The sequence below is a fragment of the Sinohyriopsis cumingii genome, chromosome 13 (genome assembly GCF_028554795.1).
Source record: "Sinohyriopsis cumingii isolate HCF-2022 chromosome 13, ASM2855479v2, whole genome shotgun sequence".
In the NCBI taxonomy this organism is placed as follows: Eukaryota; Metazoa; Mollusca; class Bivalvia; order Unionida; family Unionidae; genus Sinohyriopsis; species Sinohyriopsis cumingii.
Window position 1 is genome coordinate 41161231 of NC_142973.1, and position 25333 is coordinate 41186563.

The following is a 25333-nucleotide window of genomic DNA, read 5'->3' on the forward strand; positions in this document are numbered from 1 at the left end:
CAACTCAGCAGAATTTCAAAACTGTGCATACATAAATTCAACTGAATTTTTTTGCTGAAATGAATAACATGAGAAAATGTCCTAATTCCAACACTAATCTCTCTATCTACCTATGTCTCTGTCTAATGTGTGTATTGGTGTGCACAATAATTAAACTTCAATCTCAAATGTTCAGCGAGTTTTATTTTCAACAAAGAAGGCACAACACCCCAAATAATACAGCTTGGTTATTGAGAAGAAAAAAAAGCAAAGTAATTTCTCTGAATAATATTTGGCAAGTTTCTATATCTGGTTTTATTACTTTTTTGCAGAAAGGTATCATTTATATTACATGAAACCATATGACCTGGGCAGCCATATGACTTAGAGAGCTACAGCCCCAATTATAATGCAGCAATTAACAACAGAATTTTGATAATTGTTGGTAATTTATCTGAATTATATTTTTCGTAAAATAATAATGTTAGAAATTCTCATGACTCTAAAATCTCGATCCTTCTCTCGTTTCTCACATGTTTTGTGATTTCTTTTTCCAACATAGGAGGAGAATAATCTCACCATCCTAATTTTCTCACTTCCACTTTGTGCGTGTGATTTTGATTTGTAACATAGCTTTAACAATTTTTCAGTATTATCGCTACGATATCTGCAGTGTGGCAGTTTATAGTGATGCCTAGCACTGGGGCATCATGTTGCAGACGTGTAGCACACTTCCACTTTCTTGTTTTGTTTTTAATATTATACTATGTTCAAGACACCACACAGACCTCAATATCCAAAATCAAATCTCCCTCTCCTTCCCCACTCCCTTTTCTTTAATGTCACGTTAATATCTGGATTATTTAGTTAACTTATTGTTAGGAAAGATCTGTAGCCATGGAAGGTGGTGTACTGTGGGTCACTGAAATGTTGATTTGTTCAGGTTTATTACACAGAAGTATGTCCAGTGCCTTGCACTGAGAAACAACATAGTAGCCAACCCTGTCAATTACATGTATCTCCAAGTCCAAAGTATGACTTCCATTTGCAGTTACTGCTGATGCCAGACAAGTCTACTTTCCTAATTCAGTTTAAACAATGCAACTTAATTGTTTTACAACATTACTAGTGAAAATAAGATATCGCTGACATATCAACAAATATTACATTTTTGGGAGTTTTCTTATGTAAGCAGCTTTCAGCAAAACCATGGTATATTTCAAACAATATAGGGCCCTCTATATCACTGCTTATGTGATATGATTGATGCAAGGAATGAAAGACAATAAATCGATAAATGAAGTTTATAGTAGCTGTATTGAATTCACAAGTTCTTCTTTTATGCCAAATGATGGAGAGGCCTGTGATCACCCAGTATCACTCATCAAATTGCTAACTCTATAAAATAAACACTGTTCACTATCTCAGTCCACTGTTTATTCTTGCTACAATGGCAAACAAAACAAAGCTGCTGTTGTCCTTTTGGGTTATCAATTCATGCATTAAATTAACAATGGCAAAGAAAACAAATGAGAAGAGAGCCACTATACAAGTTTACATGTCAACCTACATGTATCTAGGATGGTCTAATGTGACCATTTGTGATTGTAAAACAAAACAACAAAAAAACAACAAATACAGCTATTTGATAATTAATACTGAATTATTCAGTTTAAATCAAACTAACAATACAGAATCTTAGTACTGCTTTTGTGTGACAGTGTAGGATCCTCTCAACTGTCCCTTTCAGCAAATGGGTTGCACCTCCTTCCTAAATTTCACCAGACTGGACTGGTGAAAGAACATTGGGGTCCTTGATACAGGAGGCTATTCACGAAACTGTTTAGGGAAACCTCACGCAATATAAAGGACCTAACCATCATCAGTAATGCTCAACCAAGCCTCTGAAATGAGGCCTAGACAAGCACCAATGGGAATGTCGAGGAGAGGGATACACATCAGGAGAAATTTTGTGTCTTTAGGGCTGCCCCTCCCCTCTTTTAGTAGAAAGGAAGGTGGTTTCCATAAATTCCTCTCTGGGGATCTGCAGCATCTATGTGTACAGCATGAACCCTAGTGACTAGGAGGATGTCTAGCTAGTTTGAGGTTACATAATGGACTGGGGCTGCATCTGTTTGATAAACTTGGTTGCTGAACCTTGAGGGTGATTTACATTTACATGCTTCCTAGTTGATTGCAATGGGCCTGGAGCAGTTGTGAAGGATTGATGTTAATGATCTTCCAGCAGGTCTTGAAAAGCCATTGCATTCCACTTGTTGCTGTTATTGTTATATACTTTTAAGAACTTACAAGTACCTAGTTGCATAATTTACAATGGAGTACCCAAACTACAAAAGGGTGGGATACACAAGGTAACTCTTGTGTCTCTTAAAGAACTTTAGTTCTAACAGGGACAGAAAGTTACTGGCAAAGAATTTTTAAGCACAAAATGGACACTGTAACACTGAGAATTTTTCTTTAAAAATAACTGCTGAAGGGAGATTGCTAATGCAGTAACATATGACCATTCTATGCATGTCTACACAAGTAGATTGCATCATAGAGACAATTCTCCACTCTGTGAATGGATGTATTTCTAAAGAATGGTGGTTTTTTTATACTAAATATCATCAAGCTGCACAATTGCAATGGGTAAGTAACTTATGCTGTTAAATTATGAAGCTGTCTGGAAAACTTAACTTGCCCTTTGAAAATCTGAGCTTTCCCTAATAATAACCCAACATGAGTGAAACAATGAGACAAAATGGGATATTTTCATCTTTGTTGGCACCTTAAAACAATATGCCGATAGTTAATGATATACAAAAAATATATACATGTAGATGGAAAGAGTTTGAATGCAGATACGGTTAGATGAGCATAAGCAGACATAGAGAAGTATTTGGACATATAAATGATAGGTAAGAAAAGGTCTGGAAACAGCTAGATTTTTAAAAGAGAGATAATGAAATCTAGACTGTTTGTGATCATTTATTTTAAACCCACTCCTGAAGAATTTGTGCACACATATTGTATTGATTTACTTTATAATCATTTGAAATCAGAGACATACACCAACCTATTGGAAAATCCATCTTTTAAGAATGGGCCCGGGGGGGTGGGGGGTGGGGGGCAGTGTGGTCTGGGTCACCTTTAACACCAAGCAGTAAGTATTCATATGTCTCCTATAATTACAATGAAAGCAGAACATCTGATTCAATGAATTAAGTTACTCAGGTAAACTGGCTTCATATCTGTTTACCTAAGTCTAGCCATTAGCTGTCTCACATACTGGCCATGGCTGACCAAAAATATATAAAGGGGAGTGTCACAGGGGAAACAAGGTGCTTCACAGGGATGCATTACACTGAAGTGTATCCTCTGAAAATTTCATGCATATTTGACCTGGAAGCATGTGTACCTGAGAGGAATAGTGGAGAACTCCCCCAATGGAGAACTAGCCTTGGGAAAACTCACCCATTGGATAAGTCATCCCAGATGTCGGGAGAAGTTGCCCCATGGTGGTGGGAGACATATGGAGAAGCAGCCCCAAAGATCATTGATACTAATTTGTGTATGTCGCCCCATTGTGGTTACCACTCTATTATATTGCCTTTTGAATTCTTCTATTAACTAATTGAGATTATAATTCACCGTGATTAACATTCACACTGAAATTCTAATATAACCCCCCTCTTCTTTTTCTATAGTATTTCTATAATCAGCTGTCTGGTAAGAAATTCAGCGCTGCCCCATTTATTAGACCATATATCAGATAATTTTGAAGTTTCCAAATTTTCCTCACAAATTTTGTCTCCATCCATCAAAGACAGACCTTTCATTGTAACAATATATTTAATTAATTACTTTAAATGAACCCCATTATTTCAATGGAATTTAATCTTTGTCTCTTATTGAATACCCTTTTTAAAAGAAACAAACCTGGGTTAGAATAACTGAAATAAGTAGGAATTATCTGAAGGCTTCACCCCATCTGTTTTCCACTAACTTCACTTATGTGCATCAGCACCCCAATGTCAAATGCATAGTGAAGCAGAATATACACCTGGGAATTTATTGACAATCTCGCTTGAGCAGCAAGTTGACAAGTTGATTAGCAAGCAATAAAGTAAGTGTGGGACAACCTCTTGCAAAATTATAAACTTGGATTAAGATGCTGTATCGTTTTAAGGTAAAAATGTACATCTTTTAAATAATTTATTTATCTGGATGATTTTAAAAGATAAATATTAATTAGGTTTTTCTGGGTTACAGGTTCAAGGTCAAGGGGTGGGTCTACATGCTGAGAGAAATCACATGTACATATGCATTTAGAATAGAAATCTGGAGTATTTTTTGGAACATTTTATAAATATTACATACCTAAATTAAAAGATTTTCCCTCAGCCTTGATACAAATTGGATTTTCCACCAAAAATAACAAGTGATCCAATGTTTAAAGAAATAACATCATTGTGCATAAAAGTGGCATATCTCTCCAGTCAATCTGGGGTATCTTCTCCAAACAATCTGGGCAACTTCTCAAGATATGTCAGGGCAGCTTCTCCATGGTGCGATTTCTCACAAGGTGAGTTCTTCCTTATGCAAGTTCTCATGTAGTCCTTGACAGCACCAATTAGTTCTAACTTAATTCTGTTTTCTTTTAAATAAAGTTAACTGTGCACCATATGATAGCACCAAGGCTTACTTCAAACTGGGAAACCTACCCCTCTCATGGATTTTATCTTCAGGATCAATGTCAAAGAGATTTTGAAAGGTAAGATTGCAATGATTTGATACAATATTGTTGCATAAATCAATTCAAGAATGGGTTTCAAGGAAACAAGTCTAGATATAAAGGCTAAGTCAATGGTCTTAGTTTTCTGTTAATGGTTACTGAGAAAAATTACTCATGTTAAAGTGAATGTTTGCAGGACATGGGGGATGGGGATTCCCACCCCCACCCCCCATGATTTTCCATAGCCTGGTACAGAATCAAAGCAATAGTACACCCTATAATCTGTTTGTACCCTCCTACCAATTTAAAAACGAAACGCATCAAGGATATACCAAAAAAAATGCACAACACTTAGTCACTTCAATCATCAATTTATCATTTCTAACCTGACTGTTTCCTGGGGTCCCAAACAGAGTAAAGTGACAGCACCTGATCACGACGCGACACATACAGTTCTGTAACCTAGCTGTGCTCCTATAACATCTCTTGCAGTTCGTCTTTCACAACAAATCTTATTCTGGAACGCTAAATGTTATGCTGTCTTTTATTATCTAATACACTTAATGAGTTTTGGACTGCAGAGGGGAGAATTTTCGAGTAATTACAGTAAAAAGGGCACGGAATTTTCACAATGATAATTACAAATGCATGATTTAGATAACTAAATTTATCCTCATGTATCTTAAATCATATAAACACTGCAATAAAAATTATTTAAAATAAGAAGATGCAGAATTCTGCAAACCACATTTGCGAATGGAACAACCATCATTATCATGTCAAAATCGAATTTTGACATGTCAATTTATCCTGGAACAAAATTCGATAAAAGGCTTTTATTTACGCATGTAAAACACTAAATATCAGAAGATCTTATTTATTTACCTTTCTGCCATAGCTGGTTTCTTTCAACCGTCCATGAATAACCATAATGATTAAATACACTGAATGATTTTCATGATCCGATGATTGGGAATCACACAACATCAGCCATTTTGTCTCTGCCGAGGCGTTGTCACGATGCTTTCCGAGAGTGACCGGTTGTGTATTAAAATCTAGATGAGTAAAGTAACTAATTACTTAGCACCTTCAGTTTCTGTAAATATAAACATGGTCGTTCCGTAAGTGCAATATTGCGAAATTACACCACTAGACCTAAACTATTAACGTTATGTTGGGTTAGAATAGGAAGCAGGTGTGCGCGCATGTGCAAGAAAATTTCCGGTGAGCAAAAGTGAATGAAAGAAAGTCGAATTTTCATTGTAGCAGAACTTATTTACTTAGAATATTCAAAGTTTAGAGATGTAAATTCCTATTCGACTTTTCAGAGTGATCACAAATGCACACCAGAATCTGGTAGTTTGATTTATTTATGAGTAAGTATGAAATGTCTAAACATCAAATTGAATAATTGATTATCGGGGGTGGGGGGGCTGAGGGTGCGATGGAGCACGGGGGCTCGTTGCAAAGAAAATTAAGAGTATCTGTCAATGGATATAGAGCTGGGATGGGGGTCCAACCTGTAACAATATAACACTGACGGATACTATTATTTTTCTTTGTAACGAGCCCCTGAGCGGTAGAGGTTGGAGTACTCGTACAATGTAAGACGCCTACCCCAGCTATTTTTGTTCTTGGGTCGACGTCTTAGTGCCTTAATAACGGTGCTGTGTGGCGTGCTTCGAGTTTGATTAACATTGGAACGAGAAGTCAGATTTTCAGGAATATGGCTGCCCAAATTGATATTTTTCTATAAATTCAAGTCATATTGCTATAGACGGACTTTTACATATTTTTTGGGGGGGGGGGTTTTTTGGGGGGGGGTCTAATAAATTCAGATTCTGACAGAAGCAAATGGACATGTTTTCAAGTTTTGTTGACCTTCATTTCAATTAGCTGGAATGTGATGCAAGCCAGGAATGCCAAAATTGAATTAAGTTGAAGTGTTTCTTTAACGAAAGAAATAAAAATTTATTAATATCAAAGAAAGTGTTCAGATAACATCATTTCATTCAGGATCCTTATCATCCCATTAAACAATTTTGGTATTTTCTTGATATGCACCATGAGTTTAACTAATCTTATTGCTGTCCTGTCCATATACATATTGAACCTTGGGGAGCAGACATGGTTCCCATTCTCTAAGATTGGTCTGACCATTACTGAGGGGAGCTTAGCTAGTGTGGCCCCATTAAGATGGATTACAGTTTATTTGATCTCCCTCAAAACACTATTGAGTTTCTTAGCTGCTGTAGTCACCTGTTTGTGAAATTTCAGTTCATCATCAATCAAAACAATTGGGTCATTTTCTGGCAAGTAATAAAATTAATAAAATGTTCTTATATGTCACCTATAGTAGCTGTAATTAATGATTATTCTTGTATGCCTGTTTATTTTAACTCATTAACCCCTAAGGCTAACAGCTAGGTATTCTCCCACAGCATGCATACCAGTGCCAGTGTCCCATAGAATCACTGACATCACTTGACTTGCTGACCCTTTTTACTTGCAATAAATTAGTTATTTTTTGCTTTGTATTCCTTCAGTTAAGTCAAGATTTGTCACATAAGTTCTCTGTAAAATTATGTATATAATGGTATAAAATTCATGCAACATGCCTAAATAAAACTCTGGCATAAAGGTAAAACTAAATGATTTACTTTCCAGTTTGCTTCTCGTGTCATTAGTAGTCAATAAAATCCATTATGAATTCACACTGAATAATTTAGACCTTCAACGCATGAAATAATTCTATTTTATGTATACAGCAATTCCACTTTTCATGCCTCTTGTAACCTTTAACCTCACAAGAAAATGGCAAACAGACAGGAATAGTTTTCTTGCCCATTATATGCCTTTCTTCACTAGAATTCTCCACTGAACATTTAAAAACTAATAAAGCACTTTGAACAAACTTGGAATTATTACGACATGTGCTAACTAAATTAATTTTCCCAAACATAAGATCTTGAAAGTTCTCTGTCAGAGTCTATAAGGTAACTTTCTACTCCCAGTGACCAATTCTCATCGTTTTGCATTATTTTCAAAAATAAATAATTCCGTTATTTCTGGCACTATTAAAGTGACATTTTTTGGCCTGTTGTGCTGCAATGTTTCCTATATGCAAGTTAAAATCTGGTTGGTTAAACTGCATGCATAATGAAGAAATGGCCTGAAATCAACCAATAACTGCTGCAGGATATAGGTATAGACTAATGCTGCCACTCCAAAGCAAGCAAGGTAAACTATCATGCACTTGGGAGATGAGGGATGTAAAGTATGATGTGTTATTGTGGTGGCAAGTTTTAATGAGTTAAAGCATTACTGTTAAATGTACATGTATCTTCTGCTAAGGTAAGATGAAGAAGAAAAAAAAATCACTGCTAAGTAAGACCATTTAAGGACTTCACTTCTGCAACTATTTTGGTGGATACATATGAAATATAGCATTCTTTTTAAACTTAACAAGTTAGCTACCCTCATAATTTCCTAATTTGTAAAATAATAATGATAATGATAAAAAAAAGAGCAACTTCAGCAATTCATGACGAAACATGGTGCCCTTTTGAGCATGAGATGTATATAAAGTGTCCTTTGGGGAAAGCTTTATGATGGTTGGGGGAACATAGCTTTTAGTAGGGTGTCATACTTTTTATTACAAGGTTGGTTGCTTCAATTTGTCTATGGGAAAGACACTTAGCTTCTATTTTCACTAGCACTATTCCAATTAAATTCAAACATTAAATGTGTTGATGTGCCTGTAGTCTCTAATGTGCTAATATGCCAGTGGCATGAATTGTGATGATGTGCTCACAATCTTTTGATGAATCACAATAATATAATCCAAAATATCCTTGTCTTATTTCACTGTAATTCCAGATTAAAGACCAAGAATATTATTGATGCGTACTTTGTATCACAATTGAATGATAATTTAAATAAATATATCCACCCAAACGAAAACATGAACATAACAGAAGTTGAAATCTGATTTTCTAGACCTAAATGAACATATTTGCCACCACTGAAAATGATCTGAATATTTAATTCATACTCACAGAGAAATATTAGGTATGTATTATGTTGAGAAAATAAATGTCCCTTGTCAGGTACACAGTGAACTTGATTTTGGACAAGGTTAAGTACAAAATACACATGTATATAACATAATCATCAAGAAAAGCCAACAAATAATACAAATTAAAAATACATAATAAAACATAGTTTGGGCATTTCACCTACCTTTGTGTATTAATTTTGTTGTTTGACTTTTCAGTCATTACATTATTTGAGTGTTAGGTCTGTTCTGTTGGCAAAGTTTAGAATATTTTGGCAGGTGGTGCTTCATTAAATTGCATCTCTTCATTTTTCTGGTGCTAGGGCAAGTATTGTAAGAACATACATACATGGACAGCTGTCCATTTTTTAACTTCAGTCTGACAGCTGTGGACTTAGCAGAAAGTCATTGCATATACAAGAGGAAGACGGCAACCTCTATTCACGTCCCTTGTGTTGGGGAAGGCCACTGGATGTGAGGGGCAAGATCATAATACATTTTCTGATTTGGAGATCATCCTAGGGCAAAGGGTCTTACATGCTCATTGTGATGCCCTCATTACAATTATGGGGTTGATAATTGACTCCTCCCAAGGGAGGAAAAACAACTAAGAACTTAGGGTTGAGCAGTGTCCTCTCAAGGTCAGTGTCCCAGTAAACGAGATTGGCAAATCACAGCTTCCTGAGAGGGAATAGCAGCAATATTATTTGAGTAAATCTGATATGACGTTATCCATCATATCTTTGTCGGTGAACTGGTCTTTGTCTGGTGACCAGGTACGAGTCACAAGGCTTCAAAAACCAGTTATCAGGGTTTAATTATTGGTTTGGGGACATTGAACAGGTTGATCTCCTCTCCCATTCCTATGTTACCATTTAATCCTGATGGTCAGTAAGGTTGTACTCTCCTAACCAGGGAGGTGAATCAATTAGATCAACATTTCTCCCTCCCTATGTTCTGTTTTAATTCCTATAGGATAAAGGGACATCCCCCCCCATTTGTTTCTGGAAATCAGTTTTAAGGAATTAGCAATCCTATCATTATGATTGTCAGACTTTGCTGCTGTATGCCTTGTTAAAAATGATAAATTTTAGTGATCGCATATAGGAGAAACTGCCAGGTTGCCCTTCATCCAGTTAAAATGGGCAGAATATCGTCTGCTAGTGACCTTATCGGGAAGCATCTGTTATCTTTTTATATTTGACGTTTGACAATTGCAATGTCACATGACAAATAATATTAAAAAAGGGGCAAGTTCGGGCATATGGAAATTGGAGTCGGTGCTTGTGGAATTTGAGTCATGGCTTGTCATTTTTTTTAAAGTCGTTGGGCCTGTGTGTGAAACCTGTTATCTTTGAGCACTGCCATTGCACTGTAGTATTGTTGGAGGTTGTAAAACTAATTCTAATTGTGTATTACCTACCTGGTACTATTGCAAAAATTACCCCTCCCCTTCCCACCCTCCTCTGATGACCTGTACTCGAGGTTCAAGTCAAAAGCAGATGGTATTCCAAATATTGGCTGCAACTAAGGAGTCAGACTGGGATAATGTTCTTTTCAATTCAGGCCCTCCAATACTAATTAAATGAGGGAATAATTACCTTGGACTGGGGACTAGAGTCCTGGAAAAGGAAAGCAGTGTATTAGTAGCAGGTAATTATTACACAAATTCATTTTTTTTTACAAATTATAAATACATGTTGAAAGTAATAAACCAAACCAAATATTTATCTTTTAAATCCATCTTGACTGTAACAAGAAAAAAGTCATAGTGTATCTTCAGAGAAAGTTAGATTGTATAATCCGTTATGACTTTGTGGCCATAAACAGTGTAACAGAAAGAAAGCAAAACCAACAAATTTAGTAAAATTAACAAATAATTTATTTTGTTAAGTTTCGAAAAGAAATTTTAAGATAAATTTACTATATTGTGAATTAAATTACAATTAATCTTGAATGTGCTGATGTACCACTAGTCTTGAATGAGCTGATGTACCAGTAGTCTTGATTTATAGCAATGTTATAATCCAGAATTTATTTTAATGAATTCACAATAATCCCAAAGTATTGTTACATCCAAAAAGATATGAGCACTTTGTAGTTCAAATGAATAACTTAAAAAAATGATTCCTCTCAAATTATATCTGAAGACAGCAATAAATGATTCCACAGACTGAACTTAAGACAAGAATGAATAATTTTGTTTACCTCATCCTATATACACTAATTTCACTTGACATTAGGCCATAAAATGCCCAGGATGGGGGTCATTTCACTGGAAAAATTGCACAAATTTGTAAACAAGGACAGGCCTTGAATTTAAAAAGTCAGGTAAACAGCTTGCAAAAAAATTTACGAAAGTCTGGTAGACACAACCCTCAGCCAAGACACTAGAAAGGAATGCAAGAATAAGAAGGTTAAAGAGACAAGCATATTTTAAAATTTATCACTAGTTTACTGACAACTTCAAAAGTAACAACTTATTTCTTTTTCTTCTTCAGGTTCTCTGGCTATTATGAATTTTGGTATGGAGAAGCCTGAGGAGATCAGCAAAGTTGAGTGGATGGGGAAACTTCAGAGTGTGCACATCACACGAGCTGACATGAATAAACTCATCATGAATTATCTTGTGACAGGTAGTTGGTCTTTTTCAGACTGTAATTCCCATTATTAAGGCATTCCAATAACATTTTGTAGCTCAGTGAAGATAACATGTTGCCATCCCAAAGAGGTGTAGAACATTCACATTTTCATAGCCTACTGAAGCCAAGTCTAGCTACATGGGTGAAATTTCTTTTGTTGTGTGATGAAAATTCATGTTGATCTACCAAATCATACAAATCCATTGAGGTTTTGGGGGTGGGGGTGGGGGGTTAAAGTGGTTGGAAAGTGTTTAGTAGGACAAAAATCAATGCTGTGGGATACTAAATATTAAACTTATGATTTACTGTTGAGCAAGCAAATGGAAGTTTTCATGCGGTATTCAGTTTACTCGAGGCTTCTCGTGTGTGTTCTGCTGAGTCACAAAGTTCATACTTCACTCCATAATTCAGTGCCCTCTATGGAAACCTGAGTAACTCATTCGTTATATTCCACTACTTTTCAATTCCTACATTTGCCTCATTGAAACAATAGCTGATAGAGGGCATTGAATTATTTGAGTGAGTCACCGTGGCTGATTCTATACCTCTATGTATATCATCTACCATTATTTTTTGTTTTGCTTCATAGAAAGATTTTTTTTTAAAAATTATTTGTTGCATTATCTTTGTTGCTTAGTTGTTGGTCAGGATGATTGGAATTTTGCACATGCTAAATTTGCAGACAGTAACTGCATGTAAGTTTTTCTTTCTCTCCAATTCAGTATGGTTACAATTGTAAATGGCTAAAAGAACAGCACATTCCTTTTTCCTGAGTAGAAACTTCAGAGTGTAACTGTCTACTTATTCTGACTGTTGGTCCTCAGAGGTCTCAGAAACACTTTATCATGCGTATTTTGACAGGAAAAAATTCTTTCTGGGACCCAGAAAATCCCTTAAACAGGAAATTTAAAAGGCTTGCCAGTCCTGCTTTAACCCCTCCTGAGTGGGGAAAATTGTCTTGATCAGTTGATTATTTTGGCTGTGTTGATATTTACAGTGACAGACCCCTAGATGTGCATGTTTTTGTTATAAAAATACATCCAAAGAACATGACGCAAAAGCTGGGTGGCAAGTTCAGATACATCGACTAGCTGCTCAGTGGTGGGAAAATGTGCTGATATTTACAGGTACTGACCTCAGAGGCAGAAATATCCAGAGTTGTACATATGGTCTTTATAAGAGTACATTTCATCGTTGTGTCCGTTTCCAAGTGTAGCCAAATAAGTAGTGCATGTGACCTCAAAATCAAGACTTAGACAAAATGCCAATTGCAAATTTGGATGCGTATTCTGGAGTTAAACTGCAAATTGGCAAAGATTGTACTGAGATCATAAGAGTGCTAAAGTTGCTAGAGCTGATAGTTTGAATGGTACAGTAGCCTGGCTTAGTGTTTGGAATAAGACCTTTCCTTGGATTGACCAAAGTCAGTCTAATTCTGTTGGACAAACACGAGCAATATGTCAGTGATTCTTTTCATCAGGACATTCAGCCACTTAGATATGCACAATATGCTTCTTGGAGTGGACTGCAGCTTTTGCTGGAGGGACTACTCCTTTTACCAAATTGGAGTCCTGGACTACTAGTTTTAAAATCCTATTGAGACCTATGGCCCCGTATGGAGGAAGATATGTTGTCTACTTCAGCAGTTTCATACAGTGTATATATGCTGACCAACTTTCATGGTGAGAACAGATGAATGACTTTGAAATGAAAAAGACAGTAAACATACAAAAGCAGTGCATGCTAACAGATTTAAGACTGAATCAATATTACTTGTTGAATGACTGAATGAAAATGAAATTGTTTAATATCAACCTTTTAGAATAAGCACTTGTGGCTATTTCAAAATTTATTATGAGAAATTTATGTATCAGTCATTCCAAGGATGTTTGCATAATATTAAACAGTTAGAATTTAGGATTGTTCAGTTACATTTTTCTGCAAAAATATATATAAATTAATTAAAATTTTTAGCTGGGGGGGTTATACCCCCTTGACCCCTGGCCAACTTTATAATATTGTGGAATTTTGCAACTTTCACCATTGTATATACATTTTGAATGCTTATTGATCATTATCCTTATTGGTCATTCACCAGCATTTTCTTGTTGCTGGCCAAAGAAACAAATACTCTGAATTTTGTAAAACATTAGTTATGATTGCTTGTACATACTTATTTAGCTATTTTCTGGAATGAAAGTTTGTTTTGTGATCAAGAAAAAGAGAAAATGTAATTTATTAAGGCTATTTTTTAAGAAATAATAAAAAATGAAAAAGATTGTTACATTTTATGGAGAATTTGTGAGGATGTGGTCCTGTTCTTGAAGTAATGAATGCATGCACATTATGATATATAGGGAGAGGAAGAAAAATCCACAAGAAATCTGAAATAATTTCAAACAAATTTACAGTAATTTGTGAATATTCCAAGTCTTAAAAATTGTGTTGTTCAAATCTCCTGAATCACTTCCATATGTTCATGGAAATTTGTTTGCTTGTGCAGTCAGTAGCACAGTGTTTCCTAACCAAGCAATACTTTCACTCTGCCTTAAGCAGTCATTGGAACATATCAGAATTGACTCTTCTAAGTATGCAAATTAAATAATTCTTTTATTTGATGAGCAAGGCATTGTTTAGAAAAAGGCATATTATTTGAATAAATGTTTAAGCATTTCATATTGCAATTGCACTTGCTGTACTCCAGTCACACTGTCAGAGAACAACACCCACCCATACTTGTGATTTCGTTGTGCAGTGTACAAAAAGCAATTGTATTAATTGCTGCTGCTACTACTACTACTACTACTACTAATAATAATAATAATGATATCTGAATCATGGTATTTGTTCAGAAATCAATTTTAAAAGGGGAACCTGTACAATGATGACACCTGTATGCAACTGCCAGTTTTGCCTTATTCCATGAGTGAGAACTATGGACAGGTTTGACTAAATAGATATAAAGACTAGGCAGTTAGTGGCATACAAAACAATGTGTGTACTTTCACATTTACAGAACTGTTTAAGATTCTGTCAAAAAACTTGTTATGCATGTATATCCTAACTGAATGATGTGTCACAAGAAAATAGTACAGTATGACCAGGCTATATCTTACTCTGTTATAACACAAATATAACATGAATTTGGATATATAACATGTTTGTGGTATGGCTTCCGAAATTGTATGTATATTTGTCTTGTAAATGAAAAAATATTTGTTTATTAAAAGTATGAAAAATAACACGTAAAAAGTTTATTATCATTTCGGGGAAGAGATCATGTACAAACTCGAATATAAGACAAATGTGGCATGACTCCTGAAATTTCATGTATGTCTTTTCTTGCGCATGAAATAAAAAAATCTTCTTAAAAGTATGACAAATAATATGCAGAGTTTTATCATTTTGGGAGATCGCATATGAATTTGAATATATAATCTAAACCTTGTGTAGTTCCTGAAATTTTAAAATGTCATCAAGTTTTATTTTATATTTAAGATGGTAACTGTGGAAATGAAAGACTGTATATTTGCACCTATTTTTATTGCACCCCCATGCCCTAAGCATTTTTGGGGAAGATGCCTCATTTTCTTCAGATAACTAACTTGGTTGCTTATAACACAGTTGGGTTCTATGGATCCAGAAAATTGTGTTATTGCGTGGTCACACTTTACTTGGATGGAAACATATCCAGCAAGCCCAGACTGACACATTTATGGTAGTAACTAAATGAATTCTGCAAGCTCAGGCTTACCAACACTAACTGAACAGAAACTTTGAATTATCCACACTTAATATTTTCTTGTTATTATGACTTCAGAAGTTGACTAGGAGCCCCTTATGGCTCTTGGTCAAAGGTGCTTAGTTTTTCAGATCACTCACACATCTCTCCTCTGTCCACACACATTTGAGTATTGGCTTAACCATTGTGGGTATGAAAGGAAGTTTGCCAGTAGCTTTCTTTGGTTCAGTGGTTCAACCCAGGTACTTTCTCAAGGAAATATACTGGCCACCATGCCTCTGTGCTGAAAAATGGTTTTAAACCATACAAAATAAAAACATACAGACGTGATCTAAATACAAGTGTCATTTTCTGACTTATTAAGTTCTTTAAGATCAGTGTTTCCATTAACAGTAACCAAAATATTCATTGGCTGTTGACTTTCTCAGATGGAATTAAGCAATCACTCAAATTGTGTCCACAAATGGAATACACTCCAGCCCAGTTGATCTATGTTGTGGTGTTCCACAGGGGTCTGTTCTTGGACCTGCTCTCAAGTGTCATAGATCATCCAGTGTCTCACCAATTGTACGCTGACAACACCCAAATATACAAATCTAGCCACCCAACTGAAGTTGATGCTACCATCCAAGGTGTAGAGAGGTGCATTTCTGATGTGAAATCATGGATGACATGTAACAAGCTGCAGATGAATGATGATAAAACTGAGGCCATTCTGATCACAACACAAAGACTTTCTCATTCACATCCTTTACCTCAAACAATAAATATTAGCAACACCAACATTAAATTCACACAATCAGTATGAAACCTAGGTATTACTCTGGACAGTACTCTCACATTGCACCAACATGTCATGAACATATGCAAGGCTGCATATCTTGAGCTGAGACACATCAGCTCCATTCGCAAATATCTTTCAGTTGATGCCACTAAAACACTTGTGTGTTCATTAGTATTTTCAAGACTGGACTATTATAACTCAATTCTGTCCGTTTCATCTCAATATCTACTCCAGAAACTTCAGAAAGTTCAAAACACAGCTGCTTGGATCATCCCTAGAATACCACAGTCAGAGCGTACCTCCCCGCTGCTCTGTACCCTACACTGGCTATCCGTTCAATCCAGACTCATACACAAAATTTGTTCTCTGTGCTACATTTCACTGACAGACTCCAGTCCAACATACCTATCCAACTTCACACATGTGTACACACCAGCAAGATACTTGTGCTCCTCTGACAATCGTATACTCATTATTCCCACTATAAAAACGAAGTCATATGGACAACATTCTTTTGCATACCAGGGCCCAGCAATGTGGAATGAATTGCTCACTGAACTTAGACACAAAGACACAGTGATCCCATTCAAGAGTGTTCTCAAAATTCACTTATTTCGACTGCAAGAACAAACTTAAAGACCTAATAATGTTTCCTACCTTAAATATTCTCAGCATGTTTTTTATGTTTTCTAATTTCATGGTCTTTGTTTTTTGTAATCATATTATTATATGATTTTTTTTAATGTTATAGGTGTTGTCTAATGTTGTAAAGCGCTTAGAATTTCTAAAGATTAGGTGGTATACAAAGTCCTCATTATTATTATTATTATTATTATTATTATTATTATGTTTGTTACCCCCAGACCACTTGTCAGGCAAGGTTCTGTTTGCCTGTCAGTGCATTTTATATCATGCTAAAGTCTCACCTGATGGCTCCCTGTCATGAGTGTTTTTTTATGCAAGATACTTATTTTTCACTGATGCATTGCACTGTCAGTGAATGTTTTTGTTTTCATGCTTTTTACTGATGCATTGCACTGTCATTGAGTGTTTTTATGTTTTTCACTAATGCATTACAGTCAGTGTCAGTGTTTTTATGCTTTTCACTGATGCATGGCACTGTCAGTGAGTGTGAATATGTTTTTATGCTTTTTATTGATGTATTGCACTGTCAATGAGCGTTTTTATGCTTTTCACTAATGCATTCCATTGTCAGTGAGTGTTTTTATGCTTTTCACAAATGCACTGAAGATAGTATTTGCCCTGCACCTGAAAAATATTGATAAATGATGCCAAAAGTTGTTGCCAGATATGCATAAGTGGAATGTACCATATACCTTGTATTAATTCTCTTAATGTTTAAGGGAGAGTGTCCACAGTGAGGGACAGTGGATACCACTCTCCAAAGAAACCAGGCTATTGACAACAACTCTTGCCAACACACAGTAGCTGGTACCAATGCTGTTGGTCATAGTTAATGAAATGATGAGGTACAGTGTTAAGTTTCACGATATTATGGAAATATCTGATTTCATTCTACTACATTTTCAGAGGGCTTCAAGGAGGCAGCAGAGAAGTTCAAAATGGAGTCTGGTATTCAGCCAGATATAAACCCTGATGAACTGGATGACAGAATACGGATCCGAGATGCAATCCAGAATGGAAGAATCCAGGAGGCAATCTCATTGGTCAATGACTTGCATCCAGAACTGCTAGACAATGACAGATACCTTTACTTCCATTTACAGGTGACATATCTGACTTTCTTGCTTGGCATCTCTCTAGCATTCACCTTTTAATGACAAAATCAGTGAATGTTGGATGGAATCCATCAACAAAGTTTAGACAAGGAATGAACTTAAGTAGTTTTATCCTTGTCTTATGTAACAACCATCCACAAAGTTTGGTCTGTGTAGCCAGAGATGCCCATTGCCAACCTAGGAAATTGGGGGGGGGTGTTGTGATTCAATCGAAAAATTTGGAACTCTTACCACAGCACATTAGAATTCCGTGTTGAAGTCAGAAGAATGATGAGATCGTTTAAGAACATTACATTTGTATAACATTATTTACAGTACACAGTGTTTTGTATTTGTATTGGCCTACAAAATACTTGGCTCTTTTCAGCTTTGGCAGAAGCTTCTTTTCCAGTAATTGTGATGGGCTTACAATCACTGTCTCGCATTTAAAAGTAAAGACACACAAAAGGTTTACAGAAACAACTGATTATTGTTTGCATATGAACCCAAGTGATGTAGAAATATCTTTTTTAAAAAGCAAACAACACAGAACATCATAAAGAAAACAAAATCAAGTGAAATGAAGCTCGTCAGATAACACTGCAAAACTAATCATATGACACAAATTTCTGAAAGGATTGGGAAGGACCAAAAAAAACTAAAGTTAAATGCCAGAAACTGATATGTTAAAAATTACCAGAAAAGACAAGAATACTCTCACATGGCTTCAACTTCCACCAGTTTGTTATGTTTTTTATTTTTAGGATAAATCAGGATATTTGTCTATAGTAGCATGATTTGTGAACAGGTTTTCCAATTTGGGACATATGCATCTTTTATTCAAGTCAAATTATTGTGCAGAAAGTTTTTGTTCTTCAGTCCTTTTGATCTTGACCTTCGACTGTTTGAGCCCCAAGTCAGTAGGTTTCTGTTTACTCAAGATGCAAGCTGTTTATAAAGTTTGGTCTTGGCAGATAGTGGAGAACTCAGTTACACCTATTGTTACAAACCCACTTAAAATACACGGTTAGAAGTGGATCCCATTATTCCTCCTTGAAAGTACCAACAAAATTAGCCCCCATTTGTTGAACATGAAGAAAATCATGATCAAGGCTGGTAACAAACTTTGATATATCGCTTGTTTTATTGTCAGACTGCAGTTAGTGCCTGGAAATTTTAATAAACCCTTACGAAATTAGCATCTTTTAATGAGGGAGCTGCAATAAAAATTCTGATTACAGTAAAAAATACAATATTGGATGAAATTTTTTATCCACTTTAAGAAATAAATACCAATTAAATATGTTTTGTCGGGTGTATTTCATGTTTTGATTCTCGGTAATCATATTTGCGATGTGCCTTATGATATTCCAATGTGAAAAGTGTCAAACTACCATCACAGCTATGTCTGCAAGCGTTTCTATGAGAACCTAATAAGTGCTGATTGTGTTTTGATCTTTGGTTTAACATGTAATCAATAGCATTGGGAGAAATTTAAACAGAAGGCATACTACAAACCCAAATTTCATGTGAAAATAAAGCAAGGGATGTAATTGATAAGGATTATTTAGAATCACTAGTTTGCGGCTTTGCAGAGTTCTTTTCCTTGCAGAAAAAAAGTGGCCATTTCAGTATTATGTTGTGCTGCCGTTCAGCAGTCATCCATATGTCCATCTATGCATTGCCAATTGTGATTCCACTCATTAATTTAATTTGTCCACCACTTTATTTGCTAAACTTTGTGGATGGCTTGCACTTGGTGTTAGGAATAACTGTATCAATTTCAGAATAAAAAAGTTAAAACAGCAAGGTCACTGATAGAACAAAGAAAATAGTTTCCACTAACTCAAGTTCTCCACCATATACAGTTACAAATTTTGTGGATGACTTAACTTGGGGTAATGAAGAAGCATATCGATTTTGGGGAGAAAGGTCAATGGTTAAGGTCACTGACTGAAAACATTTTCAAAAAATGGTTTCTGCACAGTATCATTATGTAACATACCTGAACCAGATTCTATCGATGGCTTGCACCTCTTGTAAGGAAGAAGTACATGTAGTTATTGGTCCATAAGTGAGGTTCCGTCTTGGAGAGAACAGCTTGATTTCTGCACAAAAATAATAGTTTTACATATCTGACTTGGGACAAACTTTGTGGCCGACTTGCACTTGGGGTAAGGAAGAAACCTACTGATTTGGGAGGTCAAAAGGTAAGGGTCATTGACTGAAATAAGAAAATAGGTTTCTGAATACAATTTTCAGTCTTCAACAATATACCTTCAGCAAAGTATGTGGATAATTTTATGTTGCATAAAAGGCCTCCAGTCAGGGTCAAAGGTCATAGTCACCATGCATAATTTCAATTGCTGGACCACAAACTTTTACCAAAGTATGTGGAGGTCTTGCACATAAGGAATTGTAGAAGGCTATTGATTTTGGGGTCTTAAGGTTAAATGGCAGAGTCACTGGCCAAAAGAAAAGTTTGTTTTGCAGAATAACTTTTGTTCTTGAATAACTTTTGTGCCCAAACTTTGTGGATAACTTGCACAACAGGTAATAAACAAACTTAGATTTTGGGATGTAGAGATCACAATGATTATAATTGGAGTAATATCTTCAGGGTTATAGTGCATAACTTTGCATAATAGCAGTTTTGTTCTACCTGGTCTACATGCAATGTACACTAATTCAGCTTTGAGTCCATTATAATAACTCTGCCACATGACTGCCGTGTTATTGTGGTTAATATTACCCTATGATAATTTTTCTTCATAAAGCATGTATAATAACACCACCTCATGAAATCAGCAGACCTGCCAACCCTGAAAGACCTTGTCAGTAAAGGCATAGGTGTAACTAATCTTCGTTGTTTATTTTAAATGTTGTTTGTTGCTGCAAAAGCATCATTGTGATAACTAAAAGATGATACACAGCACTTTAGCCTTAATGAACTTAAGATTAAGAAACTGCAGTTCCAGACCAGTGTGATAGATCTTGATTCATTCATAATGGTTTGTACTTTAATTCACTTGGTGGCAATAGTAATCTCTTCTGCCATGGTCAATACACAGTTCAACACAAGATGATGCCCAATAAATTGAACTGTTGCTTTTCCTGCTTATATTTTGCAAACAGAACCATGTATGTGAACATTATTTTTATACTGCTTCTATGCTGATTGGACTTTTAATTGACTGATTGGCCCTTTTTTGCCTTAAACATGTTCTTGCTTGTTGAATGACATTTCTAGCATCTAAGGTGCCCCCTGTACAGTTAAGTTTGGCTCCCTGACCAACTCCACCAAATCTAATTTGAAAATACAGGTCTGGATGATTCTGGACAAGCCATTAGGGGGCACTCGCCAGTTATTATGAATTTTTGAGAGAATGACATATGCTACTTTAATGTAATTTGGCTGACATTTCTTTGGATATTGTACTTTTGGAAATTGTACATGATTTAATCACACTGCTAACTAAAATGACTGCTCCCTTGTGCTCCACAAATCAGCCTGAATTAGTCTCAGGTACACTATCCATAGCAGTTATTAAAATAGGGAAAATGAATTTTGCCAGACTAGACAATACCAGCTTCCGAATGTGCAATGAATGAATTACCAAATATATAAAATGTAAAAAAAAGTTATTAGCTCTTTTTTTATATAAATTTACCTCTAAGTTTAGGAAGTGAAAATGACAAAGTGGAGCTAGCACTTTTTTGAAAGGTGCACATCTGGAGTAAGGCCAAGCTGTATACTCTATAACCCATATTACACCCATCAATCATACACCAAAATAAAGGGAATGAAAAGTTCTTTGAACTATACCAAAAAAAAAAACAAGGTCATTTTTAAATAGCCAGTATAACCAGTGAAGAAAGCCAGAGAAATTCTTTTTCTTTAAATTCTAACCCTATGCAAAATATGAAACTGTAAAGCGTCACCTTATCTGGATTTGACTGTAACAATTATTTTTTCTTATTTGTTGTGCTATTTTTTGGCAGGTCTGTAATTTAAGGTTTTAGTAAACCTTATCAGTTAATTGTAAGGGTTGGCTAGTATGTAAAGCTGTCAAAATTTTAGGAAAAGTCAACCGGGTAATTATCAATCATCATGATTGGTTACCCAGTCAAAAGGAAATTATATTAAATGTGATCCTGAACTGCCTTGTTTTAAGTTCATACATGCCAACCCTCTGAGAGGTATAAGCTTAATTATTACTAATATAAGTGGCAAAAAAATGAATTTGAGCATAAAAAGAATAATCTATATATTACATGCCATTATTACAGAAAACCGTATGAAAAACCTACATTTATTTTTACTACTTACCAGGATTTGCACAAATCTGCTAAATCCATGTGGATTAGTAAGAGAATACAGACACAAAACAAAATGATTAATTATTTATACACAACATTCACAAATTGTCGCTCACATCAAAATTATAAGATCAGTAGACAGGTCTACGATGTATAGATTCACAGCAGCAAGTGGTCACATGGCACGAGCCTCAAACTGTACTCTTTATTCTTTGTTTTGCTTACTCCTGATGTCACCAGATATAAAATTTAATGTGAAATGTTTTTGGGTTTTTTTTAACAAGAACTATACTGATACCCTACAGCTAATTTTATTACCTGGGTAATTATGAACAGGCAGGTACCCAATACCCAGGTACCAGTTGACAGCTTTACTGGTATGCATTAAAAATCGCATCATTCCATAACTCTGGGAAGGTCTAGTGATCACCTCGCTACATTGTTCTGTGACTTTGTCCAATAAAATAAGTATTTTTCTTTATTTGATATAATCTTACACGTATATTTTTTTACTCATTCCAAATAAAATTTATGAAACTCGGGAAATAATTTCAATTATTTGCCCCCCCCCCCCAGTCTTACAAAAGTAGTCATTGTTAGAGTCACTTCATAAATTTCTTTTGAAATGAGAATTCATCAAAGGTAATTATCTTCCTATTTCCACAGCAACAGCATTTGATTGAGCTGATCAGAGAGAAGAACATAGAAGGTGCCCTTGACTATGCCCAGACACACCTGGCAGAGAGAGGAGAAGAAAATCCAGAAATTTTATCTGAGCTGGAGAGAACATTGGCTCTACTTGCCTTTGAAGAACCAGAAAAATCTCCATTTGGAGAGCTTCTCCACTTGTCCCAGAGACAAAAAGTATGCAAATTCATCTTAATTAGAAATTGTGGCTGTACAGATCGGATTTAGATAAACAATTTATTAAATGATACATGCCATTAGTCAAAGCAGAGAACACATTAAAGAAAGTTCTTTTTATTTTTTATGTACAAAATTAAGAAAATTAATTAATCCTTGTATGCAACCAGTTTTATTTCATCTATCAACAAGTTTTGTATGTGACAAAAAGACATTATATAACACCATAAACTGTGAAATAATTTAGAACAATGCAGTGTTGGTATTAAGAATTTATTGCAGAAAGTGGTGACAAACTTGTTCCAAAAGTTTGTGCTTTTGGGCATAGATATGGCATGGAAAAATGCATATAACCCTCTGTCATTTTTGGGTTTCAGTGCTGGCAACTTTTCTTTTCAGAAAAGCTGTGTGATACGACATTGTTATCACCGTATATACTTGCTTACACATTAAGTCCAACTGCAAACAACTTAGACCCTGGTCTGGCATGTTGGAGTCTTTGTTATTTGTTCTAATGAACACTCCTAGAAAATTGCATAGACCCAGATCTCCTTGCACATTATGCATTTGGACTTGTAAGCAAGAGTATACAATAACTACATTCAGCCACAATATATATAGAGTAAAATGAGTTATGAGAGTGTTATGGGAGCTTAAATCATGGACATTTTTTTCAGAATTAAACAATAAAAATATGCCTAGAAATATATACCTTTGATGTGAAATATTTATTATTTGGATTATTTTGTGCTAGCATACAACTTTAGAGAACAGGTAAAGGAAGGGTTACTTTTACATGCATTTCCTTTGGGTAGCTCAGCTTGCAACCATGATTTTACTTCATTAAATTACTTGGTTTGTGTTAAATACAAAGTATAAATATGCGGTAAATTGACCTATCCTAGCCCTTGTCTGTTTCGTCCAAAATAGATCCAAATTTAATATTTCCAGTTTTAACCACCGAAACCCATATAGATAATGGCAGAGTACACTCAAACTATTTCATATGTTAGTTTGAAAGTTTATGATTGATGGTAAATTTTGTCAATTTCTTTATTTTACTTTTCAGGTTGCCAGTGAATTAAATGCTGCGATTTTAGAATTGGACTCTACAGACTCGACTCCCAAACTTGCAAATTTACTAAAGCTATTGTTGTGGTCTCAAGAAGAGCTGGACAAGGCAAAAGTAAAGTATCCCAGAATGACTGATTTGGCAATAGGCACAATTGAAGATGCTGGTACTTCTAAATCATGAATTTTGAGGAATTCAGACAATGAGATCACAGGAAAAGACCTGTTCTTTCAGCAAGAGTATATGCATATTACAGTCTCCACATTGTGTCTATGAAGAAACATCACGTGATACTTCTGTGACAGATAGTTCCTGAAAATGCTTCGTCATTTGATATCTGTCATATACAGTAACATAGATAATGTGGTGTTCCGTGTGGGGATGTTTTGGTTAAACAGCTTTTCAACAGGTTGAACTGTATGTTGTAGTGTGTGCTGATGCTTTTTTTTTTTAACCCACATCAGTGGCAAGACACAGCACTCACGTTTCCACCTGCAGTAAATGCATACATTTAATAATTTATTGAACAAACTCCTAGTCAGATTCTCATCATATTTGGCATTATAAAACTACAATAAGTCATTCCTCACAATGTCTATGACCTTTTGTTCAAGGTCACAACCAAAGATCTGTGTTAAGATTTTTGGTCGGGGAGTTGATTTATATTATTTTTTTCATCATCTTATATTTACTAAAACCCTGGAAGGAATGTTTTCATGCTTGAAGTGAATAATTATGAATCAAAACCGTTTTTTCTTCAACAAATACTTCGACCTTGGAATTTCAGTCATTTACTAATATGTATTGATATTTTGGTTAGAAGATTTTTATTTGCTAATTTCCCCAAAATATTTCATTCTGCAATATGGTCCCTCTACTTTTTTACCTTGATACTAAAGTCATATTAGACAGCAGTGCATTAATTATGACCCCGATATGCAAGCCTTGGCCTTCTTGTGTATTAAAATTTAGTGTATTGTATTCATCCATCAGAGATGACGTTTTTTTTTTAAAGTTTCACTGTTAATTCTTTATATTAAAAAAAAAATTCCATTTGTTTTGCATGTCATATACTTTGCCAGTTGAAAACATCCAATTCTTGTCAGGATGTTTTTGTTTTATTTTATGGCCACATCTTGCAAGGTAAGCAGTGTTAAAATTAGTGTAATGTACAGATCTTGCTTGCTTTGCAGGTTAGGTGCAGCCTATGTACAGTTTTCTTTCAGGCATTTCTGAATACCTCTATTTTTGAAATTGTACAGTATAAATGTTCGCTCCATTATTCTTAATAATTATTAAAAGGAATTTTAATTTTATTTTCATTGTAAATAAAATGCTCAGTTTGCAACACAATATAATAAATGAGAAATTTATGAAGTAAATTTATATTATTTCA

General features: G+C 35.2%; 1 protein-coding gene across 2 annotated transcripts; it reads left to right on the forward strand.

Moving 5' to 3' along the window:
* The first annotated feature begins 5912 nt into the window (after nucleotides 1-5912).
* Nucleotides 5913-25333, forward strand: LOC149785276 (glucose-induced degradation protein 8 homolog). Of its 2 annotated transcripts, XM_089979148.1 has the most exons (6): nucleotides 5913-6093; nucleotides 10341-10427; nucleotides 11276-11410; nucleotides 17494-17690; nucleotides 22668-22865; nucleotides 23935-25333. In XM_089979148.1, exons 3-6 carry the CDS (start codon nucleotides 11290-11292, stop codon nucleotides 24118-24120), a joined length of 702 nt encoding a protein of 233 aa, XP_089835274.1. In that variant the 5' UTR covers nucleotides 5913-6093; nucleotides 10341-10427; nucleotides 11276-11289; the 3' UTR covers nucleotides 24121-25333. The 2 variants fall into 2 exon arrangements, with proteins under 2 accessions (XP_089835274.1, XP_089835273.1); XM_089979147.1 differs by lacking the exon at nucleotides 10341-10427 and having other exon boundaries at nucleotides 5914-6093.